Source organism: Canis aureus, chromosome 1, assembly GCF_053574225.1.
Source record: "Canis aureus isolate CA01 chromosome 1, VMU_Caureus_v.1.0, whole genome shotgun sequence".
NCBI lineage: Eukaryota > Metazoa > Chordata > Mammalia > Carnivora > Canidae > Canis > Canis aureus.
Window position 1 is genome coordinate 99,383,716 of NC_135611.1, and position 19,421 is coordinate 99,403,136.

Genomic DNA, 19,421 nt, shown 5'->3' on the forward strand with positions numbered 1-19,421 from the left:
TGCAGGGAAGCCCGGTGAATGTGGGCAGTGCATGTGCGGGGCAAAATGCAGAAGAGAATGAAGCCAAGGAATCGTGGCCTTAGCCCCTGCCCAGCCCTGCCCCCAGGCTGCCCTGGGGTCACCGTCGCATATCAGGAGGGTCTCAGGGGCCTGGAACTCGGCCTACACAGAGGCCAGTGACAACCTGGTGGGTCTGAAAGGATGGTGCCCAGTATCCACACTGGGGAGGGGGCGCATGTGCCCAGCGTGGCCTGAGGCTCTGGGGATGCACCCCCCCCCCACATCTCCACCAAGCTGTCTGATCCTCCCACCCAGCAGCTGACAGGGGCAACAACAGGAAGTCAGGAAACTCAATGTGGTTTGTGTTCAGAGAGCTTAAAAAAGCCTTAGACAAGTCACGAAAACACCATAACATGCATTTCAACAAGTTGTGCCACGTCTGCAGGGATATCCAACCCCACAGAGGGTGGGGAGGGAAGAGGGGGTCTCACTTCGTTCCACCTCCTCCGTCTCTACAAACAACCCTGTATCTTCTTCATTGTCAAACATGTATTTTTTTAACCCTGTTGTTGTCCAAAAGTAAGGAAGCAGTGCCCTGCCCATGAGGGGGTCCAGGCCACAGAGGGATGCAGATCACAGTTGCCGGCATGGCACGGCTCAGAAGACCACCCCCCCCACCCAGAGGGGCACACCTAGAGAACCCGGTGCCTACCAGAAGGGGTACTACCGAGTGAGCAAGTGTGGAGGCCTCCGGGGCAGGGGGGCACACCCAGACACTCCCAGGGCCGCATGGGGCCCAGACCTTCCTAGCCCCGTTGACTGTGCCCTCTCAGTTGTTTCCCGGGAACATCCCGTAGAAGAGGAAGAAACACAGTAAACAAGCAGAAAGCAAAGCAGCCCGCATCCAACCAGCCCCTGCCCCCTCGCCGCCCAGGCACCGGGCTCCCCCTGCACTGCGGGCAGCCATGTGGGACGGGACGCAGGGCTCTCACGGCAGCAGGTGCAGCATGAGGCTTTCGTGGGGGCTCTGCGGGGTCGCCTGGCTGAGCCTCAGTTTCCCCATCTGGGTAGGACCTGTACAAGGTGGGGGATGGGCCCCAGTCCCTGCCCTGACCCCCAGTAGCCACAAGACCATGGACAAGTCTCCTCCTCTCTGAGCCTCAGTGTCTCCATCTGTACAGCAGAGTTGGCAACCGATCCTGAAGCCCATCACAGCGCCGGGACCCTGACTGACCACCTGTTTCCCCTCATATTCCCACATCTCCCTACCCCACTTGCAGCTCCTTTCCTGAGACCATCTGGGGACTGCTCAGGGCCAGACACAGGAGGGGTGCTACCTGGGGGCCAGGGCACAGGGCAGGGGAGACAAGGGTCCTCCACCATCCCTCAGGGTGGCTCCAGTGTCCCTGTTTGCCAGGTGAGGACGCCAAGGGCCCGGGAGGCAGGTGTGGTCAGAGGTCAGCTGGACCCAAGGGCATGGCCTTGGGGGCTTCCAGGGCATCCTGAGGGCAAAGGGGCCAGAGGGGAGGGCTAGCCCGAGGGATGGAGGCAGTGAGGGTGCTGGGGCTGGGGGGAGGCCAGAGCCCCGAGGCTGGCGGACAGAAGGCAGTCTGCTGCAAGGCGGCTCTGAGTGTGGGTGGGGGAAGCAACCACAAATGAGGGGCCGTAGCCCAGCCCGCCCACTGTGCCACCTCTGCCACACGGTCTCCCAACACAGGGGACAGGCGCCAACCTGCACGCGGGTCAGGTGCCCACCTGCACAGCCCAGGGCGGGTCTTCCCAGCACCTGGCTGGGTTATTGTTCTCGTGGATGCTGGGGCATTGAAAGGCCTAGGCTGTGTCTTCCATGGGTACAGAACGGCATCGGCTAGTGTCCACCCAAAGCACCCAACATGCCAACATGGGCACAGGAGGTGCCCAGGGCAGAGGGTCTGGTTCACTCGAGAATTTTCGGACCCACAACCCAGAAGTAGGAGGCACACTCAGGTAAGAACTGGGCCCCACAAGAGGCTGGACGATGGGCCTCTGATGCCCTCCTGGTGGTCCCTGGTCTTGCAGGCTGGACACAGGCCCCACCTGGCTCCCTGGCTCCTGGTGAGCAGCTCTGTCCAAAGCTCCGGAGCTGGGCTCGGGGTAGAAGGGCAGCACTAGCTCTGTGAATCCCCAGGTCCCAGCCGGGTGGTGGGGGCGGGGCCTGGCTCTGCCGTGGAGGGGTGCAAACGTCACCCCGGGTCTGAGCCCTGGGGCACTGATCTGTGAAGCACAATGTGACTTCTGCAGGACACAGGGCTGTAGCTACCTTGCGAAACTTCTGGGCTCTGGGCTGAGCTCCTCCTAGGAAGGCGCTTGCCGAACCACGCGTCTGAGGACACCAGCGCTGGGGAATGGGGCCAGCCGCCACGTGGGCTTCACCTTCCTCTCTAAGTGTGTTGGGAAAAGGCCTAAATCTGTGGCAAGGATCACACTTTTGGCGTCAGAATGAAACCTCATTTTTGAGCCCCGTCCATAAACGTACCCTGAACAGGTCCAGGTCAGGCCCTATACGGCCCAACCCTCACCCCCGATGAGCTGTCCCACACCCACCAACACCTCTGCTCACAGGACACACCAGTGAGGAAAGCATGGGGACAGTTACTCTGTTCATCTGCTGAGGGTCCTGGGCAGGTGCAAAGGCCCTGGGGCAGGGTGGAGTAAGAGCAGGGAGGGCAAGAGGGTGAGGAAGTCCCTCAGGGGGCTCATGGGCTGTGATAAGACCACCATCCCCCACTGCCCATGCCACTTTCATGCTACCTGACTCAGTGATGCTACTTACTTGAGACCTCATTCTGCTCTCCAGCACCCATGGCACCAGGGCCCCACTTGAATAAGGGGCTTCCTCCTGTCATTGGCCCCTACCCCCATATTGTCCCCCAACGCTCCATCCTTCTGTGAGGCCCACACTTCTCAAGGTTCTGGAAGCCCCCAGGAGCCGGAGGGACATGGTGGGGGCCCGAGCTCTGCTCTCATAAGGAATGCGGGCTGCCCCGGGCCCAGCCTCCCAGCATAAGCCAAGATGGGAGACACGTTCTTACCAACATTCAGCTCCTGAGAGGAACCTCACTCCTTGTGGCCACAGAGACCACTGCCGCCCCCAGGATGCTGTGTCCAGCATCCCCTTCCCCTGGCGGGCTCTGTCTACCAGGGCCCCTGCGGTGGGGCTGCCCAGAACAACGCCCACACTGCATAACCAGACTGGACAAGCTCTGGGCCTCCACTGGATTCGGGGGACTCTCCAGCAGCTCTGGGCTGCCCAAGGGGCAGCACCCGTGGAGGCTGGAGGCCTGGAGGGCAGAGCATGGGAGGGGGAGGGAAAGGCTGGCAGGTGGGAGACTAGGGGGCCTCAGACCCAGGGGTCAGGCTGGGGCTTGGGCGGACAGCCTCAGGGTGGGACCCAGCCCTGCTCCGCCTGCCTACCCAGGAGCGCCCTTCAGCAGCCTGCAGGTGCCACACCCCCCTGGTGTCTTGGGGCATGACTGTCACTGGGGTCCATGACCAGTAGGCCAGGGATCAGTAACCATGCTCCCCTGCCCTGGATGCTCACGATGGGCCAGGCACACACCCTCACCCTTCTACCTAATCCCCCAAACCACTGGCAGGGGGCGGTCAGCATGTCCACCAGGGAGGACATGGCACAGGCTGCCCAGCCCCTTCCCCACCTGTGCTGCCCCAGGTGGACAGGTGAGCAGATGTGGAGTGGGGTCCTGGGCACCCCTGCCTTCCTGGGCCAGAGGTGCGGGTGGGACATTCCCCCTGAGAAGTCTTCCCTGGGAGTGCCAACCCCTTGCCCAGTGTCCTGCCAAACCCCACAGCCAGGGGCTGACCTTTCCCTGGGGACAGCCAAGCTGCCTAAGGAGGAGGCGCCACTGAGTCACATTTCATCCACATACTTTTCACACATGGTATAGAGCACGGCTGTGTGAGCACCACCCAACTGATGCAACGATGCGTGGGCCCCTCCCTGAGCCTTTCCCAGCAGGGCCAGAGCCTGTCCCAGGGGGACTCAGGACACATGGGGGTGGCTTACCCCTGGACCTCAGTCCGGAGGGCTACCCAACCCTCGTGCCGGAGGGCATCCCTATCCAATTGCACCCCAGAGGGCACCCCGACCCTCACCCCAGAGGGCACCCCCATCCAACAGTGCCCCAGAGGGCACTCCGGCCCAACCTCATCCTCTACCTCCTGCCCCTGCTGAAGCCGGAGTGTCACTCACCCCTGCAACACCCCCTCCACCACTGGCTGCCAGGGCAGGCTCCTCAGGGCTGGCACTCACCACCTGGAAGGAACAGAGACAGCCAGCATGAGCAGGGGTTCCCCAGCCACAGACTGAGACCCAGTGCAGCATGAACCACAGAGAGCACCCCGGCCCTCCCGTTTGACCACAAGGGCCCAGTGTGGGACACTCCCGGAGGCCTGCCCAGACCACCCGGCTATAACACCCCCTCCTCTTCATCCTCAGGCCTGCTAGGCCAGAGGGCAGCTTGGCTCCTCCTGTATCACTTTAACCACAGGGATATTGCTGAATCCACGATGCCTCTATTCAAGGCAGCTGGGGAGGAATGCAAACTTTTCTTCTAAAATATGCCCAGAAAGCAAAAAAAATATAAGAGATTTGACGTGAATATTAAGTGGCCTGACATGCAGCCTGGAAAGGCCGTGGGGAGGGCCAGCTAGGCCTGGTGCTGGGGACTTGGGACAGTTGGGCATCCTTGGTTTCACGACTGCCTCTGGCAGGAGATGGGAGTGAGGGACCTTTCCTCTGAAGGTGGCTGTGCCCTCAGGAGGTGGCTGCGACCCAGAGTGCCCCCAATGAGCAGCTGCAGCTGTCGTCCCCTACCTGGCCCTGGGCGGGTACCCTGCCTCCTGGTCCCCCTTGGCCCCAGGGTGCTCCATATGGGGACAAGCGAGCTGCCCCCACTGATAAGATCACAGCCCCACCTCATGAGGCCTGGCTGCCCCCGTGGGCACTCCGTGAAGGACAGGCGGTGAGCATAGTCAGGGAGAATGCAGGGACCAGCGTCCCTCCGAGATGCCGCCCTTCCACATGGGGCCTCATCCCAACCCTCCCCCAGCCCTGGGGCACTGGTGCTCACAGAGGGATTTGGAGGGAGGGATGGGTCCTCATCCTGGCCGAAGGAGCTACTGAAGGCCTTGAAGGTCTGGCTGTTCTGCTTGTGCCTCTCTATGGTGTCCTCGATGACCTGAGACAGACCCCCAGAGAACAAGGGCCCTCAGTGAGCACATCAAGGAGGGCAAGACCAGCATACCCGTCCCCACAGACAGGTCACCTGTGGCCGACCCAGACCCCACTTCCCATGCACAGGTCCCAGGCCTGCCCTGCATGTGGTCGGGTGCCCTCCCAGCATTCCAGGCTGCTGCGGACACTTCCCGGACATTCTGTGTGGATTTTTGGATATATTTCCATGTCCTATGTCAGTATGTCCCCCTCATTTCTGTTTGAATTTCCTTTTTCTCTTCCCACCTAAATTTCTATGAACTCTGGAAGCCACAAGGCCTTCCCAGTTAGCACTCCACCGGGCTCCCTGCTCAGCCTCTGCTTTGACCTTTGCCTTCAGGGGCTTTGGTCTCTGTCCAGAGTACCCACTGTGGCTGGTCCCAAGGCAAGTGTGCTCTCGCTGCCCCAGGACACTTACCGGTTGCCTCTGGAAGCACAGCACCCCCCACCCCCCCACCCCGCCCAAGGTCAGCTGCTCGTCCCACTAACCCACTGTTCCTGCAGGCTGGCTGTGGGGACCCCTCAGGCCCCCCAGCAGCACAGACTCAGCCCCAGGGTGAGGGCCCCTCCCTGCTTGCCCGCCTCTAGCCCTTCATTTTTGCTTAACTACTGTGGTGCTAAACAAGTGAAAGGGCTGAAAGGCTGGTGGTGTCTGAAGGTACTTAAAGAGAGCACTTTGTCATTTCGAGGAGGATGGACAGGTGGGCAACGTGGGGAGTCAGGGGGCCGCTCCATCACTCGCTCCAACGTGAAATGGCCACACTGCACAAGAATTTGGTCATCTTATTACTTTAAAATTTTAGGAGCTTCACCTGAATCCATTCTTTTTTCTCCTCTTCTGTCCTATAAATACAAACACAGCATCTTATTAACCCTGTCTTAGACGCTGCTAACCCCCATTCCTCTCAGTCTTCTGGCACACCCCCGAGCTGCTCACAGCCTCACAATGCAGCTCAGGGCCTTGGAAGACCGTCCTTGAGTGCCCTGTACACTGTGGGCAAGTGGGGCCAGATGCAACCAGGTAGACAAGGTGTGCCCAGGTGGACTCAGGTGCAATCACGAGACCAGGTGTAATCAAGTGTAGCCAGGTGGGATCAGGTGTAGTCAAGTGTGTCCAGGTGAGGTTAAGTGTGGCCAGGTGGACTCAGGTGCAGTCACACGAGATTTGGTAGGATCAGGTGCAGCCAGGTGGGGCAAGTGGGGTCAGATGCAGAGTCAAGTATGGCCACATATTGTCAGGTATGTTCAGGTATATCCAGGCAGAGTCAGATGCACCTACATAGGGTCAGGTGTGGTCTGCAGACTCCTCTGCACTGGATATATACCAACACATCCCTGGACCAGAACAGGTCATTACAAAGACCTCACATTGCTGGCAGAAACGAGATGGGATCTCCCGCACACGCCCCCAAAGCAGAGCATAAACCTGCACCAATCCCAGGAGAGTGTGGCAGTAGCCACCACAACTTAAAGCAGATGTGCTACCCTCAGACCAATAGTTCTCCTTCAGGAACCTCTCTGATGGAATGAAGACAAGCATGCACAAATCTAGTGCAAGGATGCTGCTTGCAGCACCTGCCACAGTGAGACCTGGACTGAGCACAGGTGATCATGATGGAAAATTATGCTGCTTCTGGAAACGGGGCTCAGATCTGGGATGGTGCCTGGTAAACTAAATGAACAAAGCAAGAAGCAGAACGGACCGTATGGTAAACAGCTGTGTGTGATTTGAAAACCTGGGACACCTTCATGCCCAGTTCGGGAAGATCAGCTCAGAGGTGATTAAGAATGTCTGCTGGTGGGGGAAGAGGAAGCCAGGGGCTCAATTCTCATCAACTTCCCTTTAGACCTGTTACATTTTAAGTCACTAGTGAATAAAATGAACGAAAAGAACGGGTTGCAAAGTTATTCCGTTTAGAAAAGGAAGCCGTCTGCTAAAATCTCAGGTCATAGACATTTACAGCAGCAGCTGCTGGGATGGCTACCCGTACCGGGTCTGCAGCTCCAGGGACCGTTTCCTTCCCTTTATGATGAATGTGTGCGCTGCATTTGACTTGACGATATCCTGCACCTGGAGGCACAAGGGTCAAAGGACAAAATAAAACCGCTGATGGCTTAGCAGGCCCCGAGCGACAGCCTCAAGCTGTTCTGCAGGAGGGGCACAGGTGACCTGGCAGATGGGACACCAGGGGAGCTGGTCCATGGAGGAGGCCTAGGGCCTCTCATCCTCTGCACTGACAGCTGTGCCGGCCAAACCCTCCCGCCTGCAGGGCTTCTCAGCAAGTAGGGACCAGCCCCCAGACATGGAAGCTTTCCCACCAACGCACCTGAAGGCACGGCCCCTGAGAGAGGAAGGGAAATCTTCAAAGGGCCAGGAGGCTCTGTCCCCCTGTGCTGGGTCTGTGCTCCACCAGCCCCTGTGACGGGAAGCCACCCCTCATCCCCAATTCCCCACCCCGAAGATACTAGGCTGGATGTAGTCCACTGTCAGCCCAGCTGGGGGGAGATGCGGGCCCACCCAGGAGCTGGGATCGAGTCTCATAGCAGGAATTCCCAGACGCCTCAAAGGTGAGAGTGTCTGCCTTCGCATGTCTAGTTAACCACCCACCACTGATTTCTCACACAGAAACACCTACAAAAATGATTTCTTCTAACGATGAGAAAAAAAAATTTTTCTGTAGCTTTTACTTTTGATGGTGTTTCTTAGACTTGGGTTCAAAGAATTTCAAAGTAAGAAGTATTTTTTCTTGTATCACTAAGGCAAACCTTCATATTTTAAAACGGATTTAGCGCTCAGTATTTTTGGAGAAATTCACAGCCCTCCCAGGTTGGGGAAGGCCCAGCTCCTGTGGCCCCTATGCCAGGAGACATGGAGAGGTGGAGAGGCTCAGGAGACAGGGAAGGCAGACAACATGTTGTCTGGATCCCGGGCCTGCAGAACCTCATGTGGACTCCAAGACAGTGCAGCAGGAGAGAAGCACACACAGGACCAGGGGACCAGGGTTGGGCAGGGAGGGCAGCCCGTCCACATTCACTCAGGCTTTGCCTTTGGGTCTGTAAATGGGGCTCTGAGCACCAAGCCCGCAGGGACAGAGGCTCGCCCAGACTGGTGCTGTCCTTCGTCCTGCAAGCACAGGGCAGCAATCCCTGGAAGGCAGGCCAGTGGAGGGACGGATCCTGCTCACACCACCCACGGTGCCAGGCTGAGTGGGACTCAGAAACACCTAGGCCACATGTGGGCACAGAGCCGAAGCTCGAAAAGTGGGTGGGAGGCCAGGTGCAGCGGTGACCCTCCAGCAGCCGGGGCTCAGTGACCCTCCCTGTCCTGAGCCCTGCCAGGGAAGCAGGGAAGAGGGAAGAGGGAGGGCCTCACCCACCTGGAGGCCCGAAATGTCCATCTTCTCCCGGACACTGAACTTCTGGCCCATGAGACGCAGTTTGGGCACACAGTAAAGGATCATGCTGTTGAACTGCAACAGGGACAGGCACGGGGTGAGAGGTGCCTGCACCTCCACAATGGAAGGGCGACAGAGGAGGGAGGCAGGGCTCTGCAGCTGGGCTGGGCAAGGCGGTGCTCAGGGTGAGGGGGTGTGGCAGTCAGGGCAGGGCGGGGCAGGGCCTGACCAGGAAGAGGTGGCGGTCCTGTGCTGAGCCACTCTTGGCCGACAACTTCTGGATGGGGCCCTCCTTGATCAGCTCGTTGGCGGGATTGACGATGTCCTCCTCCCCACCCAGTCGCTCGTACACCTCCAGGAGCTTGTGCATTTTCTCCTGTGAGAGACACAGGGCTCAGGCCCGCTGGGGTGGGGGATGGGCCCAGAGGTGAGAGGAACCCCACCCTGTAAGCCGGGCCAGGAACCAGGTCACCAGGTCAGGGCAGGGAGCCCACACGCAAGGCGCAAGGTGGGTATCAGCTCCTGTAATTCCAGCACTCACCCGGGAGGTATGGGCCATTTTATCCCTAATTTACAGACCAGGAAACTAGGGCATGGACAGATCACATGAGCTGCTGGGGTTGTTCCTGCAAAGAACCGGGTGGGTCCTTCTATGTCAGAGAAGAGATTTAGCCCCCATCACTGCCTGTGACGACCCGGCCTGGTTTCCTGTTCCACACTCAGACCACATGGCCAGGGCCCTCATGACACCAGACCAGTCTGCAGGTCCTTTCCCTCTGGCCTCAAGACTGGCTTGGTGGTCAGTGGCCAACCAGTGTCCCTGGGGTGTGACAGGAAAGGGGCAGCAGCCTGTGACCCCAGCTCTGAGCCCACAGGCTATGGGCCCTCACTTGTCACTGCCAGCACCCAGGGCAGGAGTTGGGACCCAGGAATGAACACAGCTGAAGGCACAGCTGAGCCCACAGTAACATCAGCTCAGTGACACAGAACCTGAGCCTGCCATGTCCCAGAAGCAGGCTGGTTTGGCTAGCCCTTCTGTTTCTGGTCCAGACACAGGCAGTCAATGAGCATGGGGTGGGGGTGGGGGGCAGAAGGGACAGCTGTGGACAGTGAGAATAAGCAGGCAGGGAGACCTCAGGCTGTGTCCATACCCCTCAGAGATGGAAACCCATAGGGGCTCCCTGTGAGCTCACGACCACAGACTCTGAGAAGCACCTCTTCTGCCTCCGTCAGATTTAGTTGTCGGGAGGTAGAAAGGGAAGTTAGAAAGGACCAGAGCAAGATCTAACCTGTTTGGGTTGCAGTGGAACCCCAGGGGGCCTGATCTCAGGCTGGCCTGTCCCAGGGGCCCCAGAACAAACCCACGACAGGCAGTTGCAGAGGACACTGCACCGGACTGCACACAGCAACAGCCATGAGGAAATAAGTGGCTGTCTCTTGTATCTCACATTTGAGAGACGTGGGGTCAAACAAATATTTCGCTTTTTTTCCTCTTAAAAAACAGCAGTGCCCATGTGAAAAGAAACAGGTCTCAAGATTGAGACTGTGGTGACCTGGAGAACTGCCTGTGAGGGCACAGGCTGGGGCGGGGCTTATGGGGCTGGCTTCCCAGCAAAGCCAGAAGTTTGGATTCTCCTGTGAACCCCCTCATCTGGAATTCTGGGCAAGGACTTAGAAATTCTGTGCCGGCACTGTGCAGACCAAACAAGGGACAAGGCCACCTGGGTCACAATAGGGTGTGGGCATGGGCTCCAGGAGAGCCTCCGAATCAGACCCCAGGCCTCAGAGGTGTGACATCAACAAGGGGATGCCTTCCCCTCCACCTCTGGACTGTGTCTGGAGGTGGGGCCCTCGGGAGGTGGAAGTATAGGGGAGGTCATAGTCTTGGGGATGGGGGCTCCACGATGGGGTCAAGCCCTGACACGAGACACCAGAGCATGCTCTGCTTTTCCCACACAGACATGGGAGGAGACCACCACCCACCAGCCAGGGACAGGGACAAGGGGGCTGGGACCCAGAGCTTGAGATACTCACTGTGGTGTGAGCCTGTCTGGGATTTTGTCATAGCAGCCGTACTGGCTGAGACTGAGCTATGAGCCAGTAAGGGGCAGGCTTGTCTAGCACAGGAGGCGTGCACGCTGTGGGGCCCTCACGCATCCTCCAGGAGCACCACACTCACCATTTTCCGAATGGCGGCATTGGAGTGGTTGGCAGCGGTAGAGATGAGCTCCAAGGACCCTGTAGCAGGAGGAAGACGCCGAGTCAGGCTGCAGGGTACCCGCGGGCATCACCAGGGGCTGCCCTGCTCCCATCTTTCTCTGTGGGTGTCGGGAGCTGCCCCAAGCCTGGGCCAGGCAGGGGTGGGGCCCTGCAGACATACTGTGTTTGGTGGCGGGGGGGCTCTGCTGGGGCTGGCACCCCACTCCCCAGGAGCTGCCCCCCTGGCCCCACAAGGCTCTTCCTGCGGCCTGAGCTCTGCCAGATGTAGCAGCCCCCTCCCCAGAACCACTGTCTGCCCATCACACAGCAATGGGGGCAGGGCGGTTTTCCTCTGCCCTCAAAGGTTCGCAGTTACTTCCTGAGATGAGCTTGGGGGACACTTGGCCATCTGCCCTGCTCTGTGCTTGTGTCTGTTTCTCTCTCTCTCCTCTGTCTGCGGTTTTCCAGCAGAGCCCCCGGCTCCCACTGCCCAGGAGCCCTGTGGCCTGGCAGCTGGGGGGCTTACTTTCTGCATCCTTCCAGTCAGGGGCGTCTCTCGGGAGCCTCTTCAGATAGTCCTTGAGCAGCAGCTCGTAGCGTGGGACCCTCTGCACGGGCTCCAGCATGTGGTGCTGCAGCGTCAGGTTCCCACACACGTCCTGCTTCTGTGGGGCAGACAGGCAGCACGTGGCACCTGCAGACACCGTGTGGGCCTCCCCTGCCCCTGCCCACTTCTGGCTGCCATTCTGCTGACTGCAGAACACATTTACAGTGAGCTGAACGAGGCTGGGAGAGACTGAACCCAAGGACCCAGACCCCCAGCACTGGTTGTTATGCGCATCCTCGCAGGAGAAAAACAAGTCCTTGCAAGTCCTTGCCTTCCCTCAGGGTACCTCCCACCCTATGTTCCCTTGCTTGCTCCCTTGCTCGGGTGCTTGAGGCTGGGCCTCTTCCCTCCCTGGACATGTGTTCTCCCGACAGGGGGACCCGCGGTCCTGCCTAGAGGCTCCAAGAGCTGCTGGGTGCTCTGATATCAATGCAACCCTGAGTGCAGGGGTGGGCGCTCAGGCCTCACATCCTGTCCCTGCCCCATGCTGCTCCCAGCACTGCCACCGTGCCACCTCTGTACTGTCCCACTTGGGCGCCCTGTCCTTGCTGCTGCTCCTCCTGCAGATGCCCTGGCACGTGCTCCTTGGCTGAGAACCTGCCTGCCTCTTCCAGAGTCCCTCTTCCCCCCTGCGCCTGCTCAAGGAGGTGCGCCCTCCTCCTGCTTCTCCTCTGCTTCTTCCCACCTGCCACGGCCCCTCAGTGCCCACAGCAGAGCGGCTTCCAGCTCAAAGGAGCTCCAAGTGCCTTAGACCCTCCAGGGCTAGAGCAGCACAGTCTGCAACTATCACAAAAACAGTCCTTCCTGGGGGAGAACTATCAGGAGTGATGAGGAAGCAGATGGCCACAGAATTTCAAAGTATCTCCCTGCAAGAAACTTCTGCAAGAAACTTCCTGCGACCATGGGGGGAACACATGCTTCCTGGGAGAGGAAACCATGGTGCAACTTGCCCTAGTGGAGTGCACAACCATCACACCTACGCCTGCCTGCACCTCCCGCCTCCCGACGCTCCTGCCAATGGTGCTGGCCCACCACCTGGCCGCAGACCCCGCAGACCGAGCAGTACGAGCTCCCAGTTCCTGTTGGTCATTCAGGGCTGCGGGGACGGCTGCGGGCACAGCCTGGGAGGCTAGAGAGGCCCAGACTAGGGGTGAGGGTGCTCCAGGGAGGAAGGGCTCAGCGTCAGAACTGTCCTCTCTGGGTAGGGATGGGGTGCTGAGGAATGCAGGGGGCATCTAGGACTCTACACTAGGAAGTCACAGTGACCCAATGGCCACAGGATCTGGGGAAAACACAGACAGTCATGGAGGAACATGCGTGAACGTGTGCACAGAGGCACTGTGTGATGTTCACACGCCATGCTCAGGGTAAACAGGATTCCTACCTCATCCCACAACCCACCTGGAGACTGTTTTGGAACACCAATTCTAATCTTTTAACATGAAGCCTTAACATTAAAAAAATGCATTTATAAGCATTATTTTGAAGATTTTTTAAAGCACTATTTTACAAAAAAACTGGCAAATGTTTCTACTTAAAAACCAAAAACTCTGGCCAATATCATAAATAAAATTAAAAAAAATAAAAGACTGATAAGGAAGATAACTCATAAGGTACAGGACAGGTGACAGAAGGCATTCCTAACACACAAGAACCTGGCAAACGGATAAGAAAGAGTGACGCTGAAGGGACGAGAAGGGGCTGTTTGCAGGAAGAGAGAAAGAAGGGGGGTGAGGCCAGCTCGGCCTCCCGGGGTCCCTGGCACTGGAGGGAAGAGGGAGGCAGGGCGTTGGAATCCAGACGCCACCCGACAACAGTGTGGCACAGACCACATACCCTCCTGTGCAACGACCCTGAGGGACTCAGCAGAGCCTCTGGGCACAAGCCACCATGTTGCTAGGACACGACCCAAACGCATCCCGTGCAGCCAGTGGGGCTGCCCTACCTGGATGCTCTGCACAATGTCCTTAAACAGTGGTGAGCGCTGGGTCCAGGTGCTCACCAGCTCCACGGCCCGGTCAAAGTTCTTGACATACTCGCCATACATCTTGAGGAATGGGGCCAGCTTCTGCAGGATGTCCCCGAGCCGGGGGTTTGTGTCCCTTCGGGGGAGGAGAGGTCATCAGAGAAATGGCTTGGGCCAGTGGCCTCAAAGTCCGGGCTTTGTGTGGGACAGGGACTTCACCCTGAGTCCGTGGGGCAAGTGCACAAGTCCCAGCGCTGTGTGATGGTGGGCACACTGGTCACCCTCTCTGAGCCTTCCTTTCCTCCCCTCTACTGTGCAGGGTGGGACACTGCATGTGACATGGGGATAAACCAGAAGATCACATGGCCCTCCAACCACACAGGCATAGGACTGCTGCTCCAGACCAGGGGTGCCAGTGGGGAGGGGATGCTCAAATGACAGGCCACTCATCAGAGAGAGTCCATGAGACCCCATGTGCCCTTAGATGAGCAAATTTCAGGAAGAATGGGACGAGTGGACACTGGCAACGTCATGGGAAAGCAGCTGTGCGGTACCAAAAACAGTGCAGAAAGGAATTTGAAAATAAATGTCAAGAAGCATAAAAATGGTAAACCAATAGTTTCTGACTTTAAGCACAGTTCAAAGGGGAAGTGACCCTAGAGAAATCATCAAAAAGCAAGCAAGTGCACAAAGCCATTGCGCTGGTGGATATCCCTGGAAGATGGGTGGGCATCCCTCCCTGGCTCCTTCCCTGGGGGACGGGAGCAGCCCCACGGGCGTCTGTGCACCAGGAGCCTCTCTTAGGCCTTGAGGACAAAACTCGTTTTCAGCAAGTGTGGACAGTGGTCTGTCTGGCTGTGGCTTTACTCCGACGGCCTTTAGGACACTGGGTAACTGGCTCTGCGGGTGGAGATCTTAGTGCTCCTCACTAAGATCCACAACCTGACAGGGATGCCTGTGGAGCCTCGCAAGCCCCTGGCCTCTGTGCTCTACTGGCCTGGCTGCAGCTGGAGACCCCAGTGGGCTGAGTTCCCAATGCTCCCAATGCCCCAGCTCAAGCCAGGCTGGAGATGAGAGGTTCCAGCAGAGACCCCGAAGCAAAGCCGCAGCACCAGCAATTACGGGAGAAGTGCATGGGCTGAACAGCAGGGCAAGGGCCATGTCCATGAGGTCTTACTATCCTCAGTCAAGTTGGCCCTCTGCTAAGAATAAATGACCATGGCAGAGGGACAGAAGGACAGCCCCCTGGGGGCAGCCCAAGGAGCCAAGGTGCCCTGAGAAGGGGAGCATCTCATTTTTTAAAGCAAAAGAGGAGAATACACAAGGAGAGAAGAGGAGCCTGCCAGCACAGTTTCCCTGCTGTTTGGAGTTCACAGATCCCATAGAGCCTGAGTGGGTATTGAAGTCACTTTGAAGTGCAGGTGGAAGAAGCGAAGGCCCGGGGACGGGAGAAACGGGTCAGGGCTGGCCCAGAACTGCACAGGGAAGGCCGGGGCATGGCGAGACCGGCCTCACACGCCCGCCTGTCTCTCAGGCACACAAAGCCCAGACTTCGAGGCCGCTGGCCCTGAGAATCCCACACGGTTGCTGGGACAAGGTCACCGGGACCCTCGGCCCGTTCGTTCCTGGGGACCAGGAGCCACACTCACCACTCCTGTGTTATCCGCGTCTGCAGCTCAGGCAGGAGGAAGTGCCCATGGAAGCGATAGATGGAGGAGATGTTGGAGAAGATGCCTGTGGTGACCTCCGATGGAATGCCTGCTTCCACCAGCTGGGCGCAGAAAACCTGGGTATGCAGAGGCCCGCAGAGAGGCGCTAAGAGGGGAGCCGCCACAGCTGCCGTCGCTGGGGTGAGGGGCTCGGCAGAGGCTGCTGCGGCCTCCCGTTTTCTTAACGAACCTCTGCTTCATCAAACTGGCTCACAGCTACGGTTTTACAGCGAGCACACTTATGTCTATACACGCGGTCCTCGCTGACCTGACTGGGACAGCCCAGCTGCCTCCACCCACCGCTCACAGGAACCGGAGGGTCCTGATTTCCTTTCTTCCATTCTGTGAGCTACAGACAGAAGCAACGCCTCGCAGAACTCGGCTCATGAACCCCAGACTGCTAGGGGACAGGGAGACTCTAGCCCAAGACGTTTGCCCCCAGCCCCAGGCTCAGACAGCAAAGGGGGGTGGTTTGGAAGAGACGCATGGCTGCATGACAAGTCATCCATCCTCCAGCTGTAAGGCCCAGGCAGTGCTACACGTGCACAAAGGTGAGAACCCCCATGCGGGCTACCTGGTCCAGCAGGTGCAGCCGCTTCACGTACGTCTCCTCGGTGTGCAGGAGCTCCTGGGCAATGTGGAGCAGCTTCTGGGACTTGGGACACTGCAGAGACAGGAACCACAGGTCCCCGGGGAGGTGGGGTTGGTACCAGGGCGACCAGGGGGCCTGCAGGGCAGAGCAGGCCACACGCCCTGGAGCAGGGGCTCAGTTCCCACAGCTCCCACTAATCCCCCCAAAGCCTCTGCATTCCAGAGACAACCCTGCCCTCCTGAGACCTTGACCACAGAGCAGCTGCAGCAGCCACATCAAAAAAAAAAAGTGGTTTGTGGCCTGTCAGCAAGACAGCCACTCAGAAAGCTACAGGCCCTCCTTCCCTAGAGACGTGGCGCTAACAACATATGGACCAGAGCGTCCCAGTGAGAACTCCAGAGACAGCTGAGAAGCCACTGATCCATGTCACTGTAAAATGGGAAAACCAACAGCAACGGGTACGTCTCTGTGTTCCCCCCACCCCGGGCAGCACCGCATGGCACATGCTGAAGTCCTCGCGCGGGAGGTCCCATTCTGGATGGACATGAGGCTGTGAGCCATGCATCCTGCACCCCGGCACATCGAGGGACCGCCCAAGGGGCCATCAGCTTCTATGTGGCCTGTGGCCCAACTGGGAGCACCTGACCTGAGCCCGAGTTTGAAAGCCATGGAAACAGGCCTGCTGCGAGTGAGAGCAGACATTATGCAGGTATAGTTTAGAGTAGGATGCTCCACCTTTAAGGTGTTTTAAGTAATTTCAATGGTAACCATTAGGAAAATATCTATAGGATATACACAACAGGCAACGAGAAGGGAATCAAAATGTAGCTTCACAAAAACAGTGATAACTAAGGGAGACACTAAGAAACAGCCAAAAAAAAAAAAAAACAAAAACAAAAACCCACGAGACATGCAGAAAACAATGATCAAAATGGCAATGGTCTCCCCAACAGTCGTTACTTTAAATGTAAATGGCTCAAACTCTCTCATCAAGAGGTAAGGACTGGCTGGATGGATTGAAAGAACAGCAGCCAACGGTGTGCTGTCCACAAGACACTCACTTTAGACTTAGGGACACACAGGCTGGAAGTGGGAGGGTGGGAAGACCCACCATGCGAAGGGAGGCCAGGAGAGAGGCACCAGGCAGCACAGACTACCAGAAGCAAGGAGCATCACACAATGATAAAAAGGACCAGCTCTCTGAGAAGGTAGAACAGTTACAAATACAAACACACCAGGGCCGCCTGCTGGCTCCGTCAGAAGAGTGCAGGACTCTTGATCTCAGGGTTGTGAGTTTGAGCCCCATGTTGGGTGTAGAGATGACTTAAATTAATAAAAAGCTTTTTTAAAAGTTTAAACCAATATTCTATGCACCAAAGCTCACAGTTCCTAAATATGTGAAGCGAATTTTGATAGAGTTGAAGGGAGTCCCAGGAGACCTCAGTCCTGTACTTCCAAGCCTGGACAGGTCCTGCAGACAGAATCCTAAGGAAACAGGGTGTAGGTGGCACCATCCACCACACAGACCAGCACCCTCTGCCCAACCACAGAATGCACACAGGGGATATTCTCCATGACCCTCTTCATATAAGGCTACAAAACAAACACCAATGAACCTAAGACCGAAATCATATAAAATATCTTTTCCAATCACTGAGAATGGAATTAGAAATTAACAGCCCAAGAAAAACCAGGAAAGCCACGCAGAGGTAGAAATCAAACAACACGGTCTTAAATAAGTGGCAAAGAAGTCACAAAGGAAAACAGAAAACAGCCTGAAGTGAAAATGAAAACACAAACACCACAACTTGTGGAATACAGCAAAGGCTGGAGGAGGAGGGACATTTGTTTGTTTGTAGCTGTAAATGTGTGTGTGAAAAAGGAAGAGAGATCTCAAACCAACACCCTAACTTTACACTTCAAGAGAACACACCAGACCCAAAGCAGGCAGAAGGAAGGAAACAACAGAGATCAGATCACAGATAAATGAAACAGAGAACAGAAAAACAATGGAAAAAATAATCAAAACTAAGGGTCATTTCTCGAAAAGACCAACAAAATTCACAAACCCTTAGCTAAATTAACTAAGAAATAGAAAAGCCTCAAATAAGTAGTGTTAGAAATAAAAAATGAAACATTACAAGCGACACCACAGAAATAAAAAGGGTCATGAGAGACCAACGTGAACAATTACACTCCAACAAATCAGACGGTCCAAACAGATAAATTCCTAGAAAGGCACCAAGATGAAGAAGTGAAGAAACAGGAAATCTGAAGGAGCAAAAATAAGTGGATTGAATAAGCAATAAAAAACTTTCCAACACAGAAAAGCCCAGGACCACGTGGCTTCACGGGAAAATACCAGTCTTTCTCTAATGTTCCAAAGCATCAAGGAGGAGAGACATGTCTGAGCTCGGTGAGGCCAGTGGGCAGATGGCTCACAGGGAAACTGGGGACAGGCGACCCTGACACTCACTGACGTGGATGTCCTGACACGATGGGACCCCACGCCGCAGGGAGGTTTATTCCAGGACTCGACACACAGTAAGAAACCCTCGTGACAACCTGAATCTATGCCGAAGCAGCATCTGACAAGACTCAGTGTCCTTCTGCAACAGAAACAGCAGTGGCCGGGACCTCCTCGCATGACGAGGGCTAACTTCCCACAGGAGCACGATCTCACACCACTGGGTGGGGGACGGCAGGCACAGGATCCCCGAGGACGAGGACGGGCCGGCATGTGATGGGGAAGACAGACGAACCCACAAGTGCAGGCATTTCCGTGTCTCAGACGTGGAGACCGGGCCTTCCGCAGAGCCCATGTGGGCAGGATGGGAGGTGGGCCTGGGTGTGCACCGGCCCCCACCACCTGGAGATCAGGGTGGCCCGCGGAGCCCCCAGGGCCACACCTTGAGCGTCACAAGTGGTGTGGCCCATAGAAGCCACATCAACTGGCTTCCGTGTTGCAGGATGTCTGCACATCTTGGGACTTCGCTGACGCTGGAGGGAGGGTGCCCCCAGGGTCGGCTGAGTCCTAGAGATGTAAAGGACCACGTACTGTGCCTCTTATGCTACCAGCCCCAAAGAGCATGGCGGGCACCTCCATGGGCTCGCCCAGGTCCCCTGCCTTGGTCACCCAGCCCCAGGCATCACACCTGGGACGGCTCCCTGCAGCTCAAGTCATTCAAGCCGATCCTAAACCTGCTCACCCTGCTTTGCCTGCTCCTTCCCCCAGAAACCATGAGACAGACTCTCGCTAACAATTCCCACCCCCTCTACCCCCTGACCCACTGGTCCTCCCCGTGTGGCCCTGGGTCCAGGCCCACCTCTCTTCCTGCGGGCTGTAAGTCAGAAACTACCCCTTCGCTGGCCTTCATCTCATCTGTTGGTGTTACTGCACCCGGATATAACAAAGCCACGGCTTTAGGACATGGCTCCCACCTGCCCCCCAACAGTGTGCCCTCCAGGCCTGTCTTCTGCCCCGTGCACTTTAGCAAGGACCATCTCATCAGGGCCAGCAGGTCTGGTGTCTCATGTGCCTCTCATGGGAGCTGGTCACTTACCCATGCTCCCTGTGCACAGGGGGTGTCTGGGCCGCAGCCCTCTGCCTCGTTTCCATCCCCACGTGTCCCAGGGCAGAGCCCAGATGCTGCTGGGATGCACACGGGCTCTCCCACAACA

At 57.2% G+C, this 19,421-nt stretch overlaps 1 protein-coding gene across 1 annotated transcript in view; it reads right to left on the reverse strand.

Moving 5' to 3' along the window:
- Positions 1 to 19,421, reverse strand: part of FGD3 (FYVE, RhoGEF and PH domain containing 3) — a 30,462-nt gene that overhangs the window by 3,093 nt on the left and 7,948 nt on the right. The window contains exons 4-14 of the mRNA XM_077910990.1: positions 15,723 to 15,812; positions 15,089 to 15,225; positions 13,419 to 13,575; positions 11,393 to 11,531; positions 10,847 to 10,905; positions 8,897 to 9,043; positions 8,650 to 8,742; positions 7,264 to 7,343; positions 6,085 to 6,115; positions 5,130 to 5,237; positions 4,250 to 4,312 (exon numbers count right to left, since the gene is read on the reverse strand). Coding sequence (XP_077767116.1) covers positions 4,250 to 4,312; positions 5,130 to 5,237; positions 6,085 to 6,115; positions 7,264 to 7,343; positions 8,650 to 8,742; positions 8,897 to 9,043; positions 10,847 to 10,905; positions 11,393 to 11,531; positions 13,419 to 13,575; positions 15,089 to 15,225; positions 15,723 to 15,812 — 1,104 coding nt within the window. The remainder of the gene's footprint in view (positions 1 to 4,249; positions 4,313 to 5,129; positions 5,238 to 6,084; positions 6,116 to 7,263; positions 7,344 to 8,649; positions 8,743 to 8,896; positions 9,044 to 10,846; positions 10,906 to 11,392; positions 11,532 to 13,418; positions 13,576 to 15,088; positions 15,226 to 15,722; positions 15,813 to 19,421) is intronic.